Source organism: Montipora capricornis, chromosome 12, assembly GCF_036669925.1.
Source record: "Montipora capricornis isolate CH-2021 chromosome 12, ASM3666992v2, whole genome shotgun sequence".
Taxonomy (NCBI): Eukaryota; Metazoa; Cnidaria; class Anthozoa; order Scleractinia; family Acroporidae; genus Montipora; species Montipora capricornis.
In genome coordinates this window covers 14734695-14744384 of record NC_090894.1, presented here as the reverse complement: position 1 = coordinate 14744384, position 9690 = coordinate 14734695, and the positions used below count along the sequence as shown (strand labels likewise).

Sequence of the window (9690 nt, the reverse complement as noted above, 5' to 3'; positions counted from 1 at the left end):
TTGGAGATCTTGACAAAAATGTAAGTCGCATTCTGATGACCAATGACTTATTCTTTTCAAGGTGTACTAACACCCTACTAACTAACACAGAGAACCCCAAAAAGAAAAAAAATAAGACTTTCATTTTCAACGAGGGACGTTTCTTTGTTTTTCATGTAAGTTAACCGTGACGGGAAAAAATAGCCATTAGCCGTGAAAAGCCAAATTTTCTAACCTTAGTCTAATTCTCACTAACTCCTCCATTCTCTGACTGTGCGTTCAATATCCCTCTCCTCAGATGAACCACTGCAGAGGCATTTGTTTTCGTTCCATTCAAGACCGACTCTCCCTCGACTTGACTGGCGCCTAGAGTTGTGCGGGCATAGGCTATAGGCCAGCGGATTCAATCAAAATTGCCATGACAACATCGCACTGGTAACAAAATCACATACAGTAGAGGAAGAAAACGAAGATCTGTGAAGGCCTCTGTCTTGTCAATCGATTATTTTCCATTGAAAATATGGAAGCAGAAGGTCTTAACATGGCAATCGACTATGTGGGCAGTAGTGGTGTTGTTTTGAGTACGGAACAGAAGGCAGCTTTGCAGTCTTCGTTGGTGATTTTGAAAAGCAATTACAAGTTTCGAGGAGTAAAATTTTGGGGCAAGATTCTTGGAGTAAAGAGCAACTACTTCATTGCACAGGGAGTAGGGAAAGACGAGTTGAAGGACAGAAAAACACTCTACAGGTAAACTGCAAGGTAGCTTGTGACATCTTGGCGCTTGGCCAGCTAGGATTCACGTTACTACTTTCTTGCATGGCCAGTTTGTTAACTGAATATTAAATTATTAAGCTTAATTTTAATTATTAAACTTGCACTTATACTAAACAGATAACTGTGCAGTGCAATATTTTAATTGATAGGGATCCTCAGGAGAGACCTTCAGTTAAAATGATTACAGTGCACGAGTTTTCTATTTTGAGCACGTGCAATTTCCACAATAATTTACACGTACATCCTCAGTGCATCATGCCAGACTACAAATTATTAAATTACGAGAGTCCAGTCTGGAATTGGCTTAATTAAGGGCTTTTGATCCCAAAAGAGAAATTAAGACTGAATGATCGTTTCCCAGGACTTTAAAGTGCCCCTGTGATAAAAAAAAACCACTTCCTTTTTTCCTTCAGATTTTGAAAGTGTTTGCTTAACACCTGACTGGCAAATTTTTGAGCTTTGATTTTTATCCAAAGGCCGTTTACTTTTGAGTGTAATTTTTGGATTTGACGGTCCGCCATTACTCACGTTCAAAACTGACCGATTGGACCTCAGACGGTTGGATCCAGGGAAAAGTGACGTCAGAGGCTCACTAGCTTAAAATTTCAGCGTGTGAACGCAGCTTATTATATATGCAAAGCGTGAGTTTAAAAGTCTGAAAGCCCAAAACCCCCATGCTGCATATTAATTCTGCGGCGTACACACGTATTGCATTCTTAAACTAGTGAGCCTTTGACGTCATTTTCTCCTCGATCCAGCTCTCTCAAGAACATGGTTAGTAATGGCGGATCATTAAATAGGAAAATTACAGTTAAAATAAAGAGGTGTCTTTTTGAAATCAAGGCTTAAAACGTGGGTCATTTAGTGTTTTGTTAACATAGTTTTGAAATCCAAAGAAAAATATGAATTGATTTTTTGGTCACAGGGGCACTTTAAAAATGCTTGCAACTAGCAGTACGTCATTTCGTAAGGTATAGTGTTAAAGCATTGTGGGCGCATGCCCAAACGTTATGACCAAAACTCTTACCATCTAAATTGGGATGACGCAGTGGTGAGAGCACTCACCACCCACCAATGTGGCCCGGGTTTGATTCCCAGACTTGGTGACATTGTGGGTTGAGTTTGTTGGTTCTCTACTCTGCACTGAGAGGTTTTCTCCAGGTACTCCGGTTTCCCCTCTCCTCAAAAACTAACATTTGACTTTGTGTTAATTGTTAATTTCAGTTTACAGTGTCCCCAATTAGCGCTCCAGCACTGGAATGACTAGACGCTTAAATAAAGTTCCTTGCCTTTTCCCTTATAGCTGACAAGTGAAACCTGTGATGATTTTAAGGATAGTTATTTTACCAGTAGGTTATTTTTCACAGTTTCCACTGTAAGTCTATTTGTTCAAAATTATAGTTAGTATTAGTAATAAATAGCTTTTAGCTCATTATTCAAACTTCCGAAGGGAGACCAAAATCTCTGATGTGCACTCTAGGAAAGAAAAGTGTTGTCTGCCTCATTTTTATTGTGAATACCCTTCCTCAAGGGCTTCCTAGGTGTAGCGGCAGGGAGAACCTTCTACTGTTGTGAGCAACAGTTCCCACAGTCATTTCCTTTTTGTTTTTGTATAGTCAAGATTGTGTACACTGGGGATTATTGCCAGTAGTGACAGAGAGTATGCGGCACAACTGCTCATTTGTGAAGGGGCGGTTTACTGGGGATCCTTCGTATGAATATGAACACACAGAGATGAAGAAAGGGGAGAACCAAGATGGAGATGGTGGAGAGGAAGAAAACATTGTAAGTTTTGTTTCTAATTAATATGAATAATATTAAATCTAGGTTATCATAGGTAATATGATTGAAGGGCTGTATGTATGAACCTCGTAATAATTTATCTCACATTTCTGTAATTCAATGAGTTCTTCAAATCTGGTTAGGTTTTCAGAAGCTAAAAGCACTTTGCAAAGATTTGTCACAAACCTGCCCGGTGCAAAAGAATGATCTTGGGAAATTTTGTTATTCTCTAAAGTAGTGATGCTGGTGGTAGCTAAGGCATGTTTGAGCTTTGCATAGGAAATGCATGTATTCATAGTCATAGAGCCTAAAGACTTGCATTGACAGGCCCCAATGTGTATTAATCTTGCCATGGAACCTCAAAGTACATGTATAATGTGCCTCTCTGTTACAGAGCCTGCTGTATAACTAGATGCTTCTGTGAAGCATACACTGGCTTGCCTGTGGTACGTGCTACAGAAAATCAGAAGGCACTGAATTGTGTGGTATTGAAATACAGCATTCCAGTCTCTGAAGAATAACAAATAAAAGAGAAGCGAGAAACATTGGCTTCTGGGCTGACATGTTGATAATTTTCAAGTTCCCTCACAACTTCTTTTCACCACAAATGTGCCCTATGAGCATCCGAAAACTTTGTAATACTAAACTTCACTGAAGTCAAGCCCTGTTTCGCGGGGTTAGTGTTGGGATGGGAGACCAAAACAATAAACCCCTCAAAAAAAACAGAAACATCTGACCGAAAATACTATTAACGCTAACAAATGCGAACTCAGCAAGGTACAGATTCTGTTAGCGTGCTTTATGCAAAACAAATATTGATGAAAAAGCAACTAAATATTGATACACAGTTTTCAGAAAGAGCAGAAGGAAGTTTCCCGGACGGTCGATCGAGAATAAATATTTACGACATGAAAACAACATTAATTTTGAACCTTGAATATAGATCGTTTTCACTGTCACGCAATAAAAAAATAAATCAAAAACTATCCAGTGCAAAACGCTAAGAAATTGTTATCTTATAGCAGATAAAGAAATAAGACACTTGTCCAAGTTTTAGGCCTCTGCGTTTCCCCAAACTTCAGATATTCGTCGAAATGTTTCGCAGGCCGGAAAATAGTGTAAACATCTGGAACTGACTTTGGCTATCTAGGCGACTGATTATCACTACTGAAAAAACAAGCATTTACATAAGCACTTTTCCTAATGCTCTAACTTCTAAAAGGGCTCAAAATCATGAGATAAGTATATATTTTTCAACAAACTTGATCGTAGCTTTGTGTCACGCACCTACATAATCCTGAAATTCAAAATGCTCTGGTTTCCAAACGAAGCACGCTATTGAGCTGTGAAATTGTCAACAGATGTAGATATGCCGCCTCTTATGCCTGATGAGGATAAAAACTTTGGTGGATCTTTAGTTTTAGATTTTGGAAGGTGATGACGTCACGTGAAAACGATCTATAGAATATACAAAGTTACGATCAACGACAAACATTTTGGGAGATTTTTGCTACGTTCAAGTAAATTGCAAAATCGAAAGTGACATGGCCGGAATTCAGCGGGCGCCGTGATTAAGTTTCCGCGGCATGTTTACTCGCCAAACAGTGAAGCATCTGTGTCAAATGATGGCAAGATACCGGGTTTTTGTAAGTTTCTTTTTCTGTCAAGTGTTATAAAGTTTGACAATGAAAGGAGCGAAGTCAAAACAAAGATCACAATCGCCCAACTCTTGTTTATGCAAAGTCAAAATTAATTTTACTCTCCAAGACGCGTACGACGTTATTTATCACCAGGTAATTCCAACATTCTGGAAATAGCAGCTACTTAATTATTCATCTGCGTCACAAGTTTTCACTGATTTTGGGCGTCATTTTGTTGTAACTCAAGCACGCTTCCGACAGGCCTGTGAACCCTTCCTGCTTACAGAGCAATACTAAAAAACTTCTCCCATATCACATTTGAACCTTAAGCTCGAAAATTCAATACAAAACATGATATTATAATTCACAAAGGCAGAAAATACCACAGAATCCGTTTCCAGCGAAAAGTTTATTGAAACAAACAACATATTTGCTCTTAGAGGCGAAAACCTCTTCCTATTTGATTGCGTGCGTGAAGACAAGAAACTCAATTGTGTCAAATTACCATGTACTTCAGGTAAATACTGCTCACTTTGATTTCGTCTCGACGGGCGATAGATTGTTGTCGAAGTCCAGTACTCGTCGCTTTTGAGATTCATGCCTAGTTTATCCAACTGACTTTCCATTATTGAGCTCCATAAGGGTATATTTTGTTTAAGGATCCACTAAAACGCCATTCGCGTTGCATGACTTTCGACGCCATTACAGGCTAAGTTAATGATTCTACTGTGTCCACCAGAGAAATCTACGCAGTTCCACCACCCTCTCGATCCTAAGAAAATACGCGCAGAAGGCTCTATACACAAAGACACCACTTACCAGGGGAGTGACCGGCAAGACTTTTACCGACACGGAAAAAAAAAAAAAAAAAAAAAAAAAGAAAACAAACAAACTAAACGAAGACCTCGACTGGGTTTGCCTTATAAGGCAACCCAGTAATAAATGTTATATTCTTGAGCATATTATTATTTTAACCCATTGACTCCTGAATTAGTCCTCCAATTGACAAGTAAAATTGTTTGGAGTTAGACATAGTAAAATGTATAGTCTCACTCCAAGTAGTCAGTGGGTTAAAGGGGACAAAATATAATGTGATTTTAGAAGTTCCACTCCAGGCCCGGGTTGCTCGAGGCATGGTTAGCGCTAACCAGCGTTAAATAACATGGAAACTTATAGGTTTCGATACCTCTTAACCAATGGTTAGCGCTAACCAGACTTCGAGCAACCGGCCCTAGGCCCTTGCTGCTTTGTTAAATTAGTCTTCTACAATATTTTGACATTTCATTTTAATGGTAGGTTATTGTAAAAGAAGAGGACAGGTTGGCAACAACCATTGAAGCCATAGATTATGATGTCAGAATAGTTCCCAGAGGTGCATACTTTCGGACAGCTCTTGGTACTGTAGAAGTGAACAGAAGTTTTGAAGGTAAAATTACCTAAGTAATACTTATTTAGTCAATACTTTTTAAGCTGCTTTAGACCTGGTTCCTTCATAAAGAACTACCAGTACCTTATTATAGGAAATTATTCTCTGTGAAATGAAGGTATTGGAAATTAAGTTAAACATGAATTTAATATAAAACAACTTTCGAATAAAGAAAGTTAACACGAAGGAGGAGGTTAATTTCATGATAAAGGAAATTATTGCGATTAAATGTAAGACAGTTAGTAGTGACCACTGGAACAGATTTATTCAACACTGGATGCAAAAAAAAAAAAACTACTTAACCAAAACTGAGTCCTGGTCAACAAAACAGTCCTCAAAATTGTAATTAATGCAGGGGTTAACAGAAAGAAAGAAAATTTGTATCTTAATTTATTGTTTTTCAGGTGTGGAAAGGTTTCAAAATTAGGGTTAAAATAATGGAAATTAGTAGTAGGTAGTAGGCAGTTGTTGGATTATGTCCATGACTTAGCACACTTGTGACCAACATTTCCTTTCATGACTTGAAAGTCCAATTCTAGAACAGCAGACACGGCTGCATCTACCACAGATATAGTCAGATGCTGCTGGTGCTGATGCTGTTTTCTTCGCTGCTACTTTTCTCTTTGCTCTTCTTTCGTTGGCTTCAGCTTTCAGCCTAATGTTTCTCCTACCTGGAGTACCCCACTGCACACATACTTCCATTCGCCACGATCTGCAGCATATGTCTCCCAGTTGCCTGATGGCAGACCAGTGGCAAGCATGTCTCTCTTACAGACATTCCTTGAAGCGCAGATTAGGTCTGCCAACAGGCCTCGACCCAGATTCCAGCTCACCATACAGTATGTCCTTGGGGATTCGCCCATCTTCCATTCGATGCTCGTGGCCTAGCCACCTCAGTTAAAATAATGGAAATTAAGAGTGCAAAATTAATGCTGCACTTATTAATTAACATCACAGAAAATAACACTCAACATAATTAGTTAAATTACCGGTACCTAACGCAAATGTTAATGATTTGCATTTATTTCATGGAGTGTTAATTTCCAATAGACCCTTTGCAAAAATGGCTGCCTTTAAATTATTCTTTTGTTCATATTCAAAATAGCCCAACTAACCTTGTTTTTGAGACGAAAATTCTAAAGAATTTGTTATCCCGAACGAGGTTAGTTGGGCTATTTTGAATATGAACAAAAGAATAATTTAAAGGCAGCCATTTTTGCATAGGGTCTAGAATAAGGTATCTTTGATGCATGCCACATTCAGTAATAGCCTTACACCTCTCGAGGTGTTCATTGAATCATCAAGCAACATTGGAAAGTTTTTCACCGAGCTGTATTCAGGCTATTTGTGAGTAACGCAAAGGCCACATGTGAGGAAGGAGTAAGGTAAAGTCTTTCCCTTCTTCCCAGGAGGCCTTCATTCTACTATCATGGTTAATAGTAACCCACTTTCATTCACAGGTTTTATCAGTATCACGTAACAAAATAATTTCTGGTCCGATGACAATTTACTGTTAGCTGATGAAGTATTTCCTAGATCAAGAATAACAAAATTCTTCATCTTTATCTAAATCCTTAAATTATCGACTTCTTACAATGTCCTGTCTCTTATTACTTTACCAGGTCTTTCTGTGGCTGATTCAGGAAAACTGTCAAGCTATTTCCATTTCAGAGAACCATTCCTTTTAACACAGAAGACTCTTCTTCAAAAGGTAACATTCATTCTACAGCAGTTGCTTTCAATTCTTTCTATGTTATGGACAGTTGTGTAATATTTTTATCTTTCAATAGGCTGAGCTGGATAAAGCTATTGATTTTCTTGATCCGATTGATACTGATGTTCCAAAGGGAGGTAAGGACCTCCGAGTTGTTAATGACTGGCATTATTTTAAAGGCCTAACACTCTAGTTTTATATACAATAGAAAGATTTCCCTAAACAAAAATTTGGGGAGAAGGCCCTGCCTGGCCATTACCATCTCTTTGCCATGTATTTCTCCCTTTCCTTCAATCTTTTGGACAAATCGTGAGTAAATGAGGGCTTCCAGGCAAAAACAGATTGAGGGATGTCTGAGTGCATACTTCATTTTTGGCATACAGTGTGGGGAGGTTTAACCTAATGATAATTTGTTAACGATGAAATGATATATGAAATGGATCACATATGAACTGCGGATATGAAATCAAGTGAAGCTATGATCCTTGCAGTTATAAATGCAATTTTTGCAATATTATTGCATAAAGAAGCCTGAAAAATTCAGGACTTCAACCGTGTTTGAACCCATGACCTCGCGATGCTGGTTTGACGCTCTAACCAACTGAGCTGTGAAGCCACTGACCTTGGGAGCTGGTCATATGTGGGTTCTAATGTTCCCGTGAGGAATGAATCAACGATGAAATGATATATGAGATGGAAATGGAAATTGTGTTCATAACTGCGAGGATCATAGCTTCACTTGATGATAATTTATTATTATGAAGAACATAGCTTTACATAAGATCACATGTTCTAGGAAACTTCAACAGTTGATTATTGAAAAATAATTCAGCTCAGGTGCTCAACAAAACCATGTTCCCAAACATTTCACTTTGGCCAATTTCTGTTACGCAAAAAGCTATTTAGTTTGGAAAACAGTGTCAAGAAGGCAGGGGAGAGAAGAAGAGTGTTCATCTAATTAAAGCAACTCCTAGAAACTTCTGGGGATAAAATGAGTGTTTCAAAAATTGCAGTCAAGTAAGACTTCATTTAACAAACTGGCCCAAAAACTTTTCCGCAAACAATGCCTTGTGTCAAAGGCGATTAGAAGGAAATTTTACATTTTGCCTAATTTCAGTTTACAGTGCCCCCAATTAGCACTCCAGTGCCAGAACGACTACTTTGTAGACACTTTAAAAAGTGTCTTTCCTTTCCTCTTTCTTTCAGGTTCATGGAGCATCCAGTTCGAGAGAGGAAGTGGCCTCGTAACGCTCCGAAGCCTTCACTGGCTGGGCTTCACGTTTTATCACGTGCCACATTCTAGAAAATATGGCTCCATTTATTTTGGTCTTGGGACCAAAAATCTGGATTTGCCTTTCATGCTTTGAGTCCCTTTCAAAATAAAATAGTTTCTTTTGAAACTTTGTTGTAACATACAGTGTATTTATGATATTCAAACTTGACAGATATTTCTTGATTTTTTCATAAATTTAATTATAGTTGCAACGAGCATTGTTTAAATACTTGTTTCTTTGTTTTTAAGCAAAAAATAAATAGTGGAAATCTTGAAGTAAACAAAAACATTTTGGATCTATTGTTGGACTTATTGACACTTTCCATTTTCAAACCAGGGGACGATCTCATTTTAAAAGAAAGTCATTAAGCTAGAGGAATCAAAAATTAATGTATGGGTTCATGACACATAGCGAAAATGAAATCTTGCTCAAACCCATCAGCCATCTTTATCAAATATGACCTTAATATATAAAACAATATAACCCTGAAATATAAATAATAATTATCGTTATGAAATAGTAATATTTACTACCAAATTCCTGTGAACCATGTCATTTTGTTGTTGCCCACACCCCTGCCCCCCCCCCCCCCCTCCTGGATAGGGATCGGGATCACATAGAAATTGTGAAATTGTGGATCAAGAAAGTGACAATTTCAATTTCTCCAACTTTTGAACTGCCATGAGGGTGTTTACCAGCTATCTACAATCAGGACAGATTCTGTTTTGTCTATGTGTTACAAACCTATGTATCAAGGGGATGATATAGCCTCCCTCCTCCCCACGTACACACACATTTTGCATTCAACATTTAAGTTGTGACATGCGTCATTTTGTCTCACCACTAGGGCAATAAGAGCAGGAGGGTTTCTATCTTTTGACATGACATCAGAAATTAGTTTATGACATCATCTCGTTTACGGACCCATGCCCCTCAATCTCTCCGTTATGACTGCTAGTTTACGGGCAGAAACCTGGGGTATACGTTTTGTTTTGTGATCAGCGACGAAACACACTTAAGTTTCGATGCAACCAAATGCAGAAAATATTTTTTAAATCGCGGTTTAGCCTGCAGTATTGCCAGTTTTCGGTGTTATAGTAA

At 38.2% G+C, this 9690-nt stretch overlaps 1 protein-coding gene across 1 annotated transcript; it reads left to right on the top strand.

Annotated features, from left to right (window-relative positions):
* Nucleotides 1-412: 412 nt before the first annotated feature.
* Nucleotides 413-8875, top strand: LOC138027618 (radial spoke head protein 9 homolog). Its single transcript, XM_068875170.1, has 6 exons — nt 413-726; nt 2370-2538; nt 5472-5601; nt 7224-7312; nt 7392-7452; nt 8522-8875. The coding sequence occupies exons 1-6, from the start codon at nt 500-502 to the stop codon at nt 8680-8682; spliced, it is 837 nt and encodes a 278-aa protein (XP_068731271.1). The 5' UTR covers nt 413-499; the 3' UTR covers nt 8683-8875.
* Nucleotides 8876-9690: the final 815 nt, after the last annotated feature.

What these genes read in the sequence shown, in the direction of transcription:
- LOC138027618 (XM_068875170.1), top strand. Translation starts at nt 500, where the DNA reads ATGGAAGCAGAAGGTCTTAACATGGCAATCGACTATGTGGGCAGTAGT. An exon ending in GACAGAAAAACACTCTACAG is followed by an intron (nt 727 to 2,369) that starts GTAAACTGCAAG and finishes GTTTTTGTATAG; the next exon opens with TCAAGATTGTGTACACTGGG. An exon ending in TACTGATGTTCCAAAGGGAG is followed by an intron (nt 7,453 to 8,521) that starts GTAAGGACCTCC and finishes TCTTTCTTTCAG; the next exon opens with GTTCATGGAGCATCCAGTTC.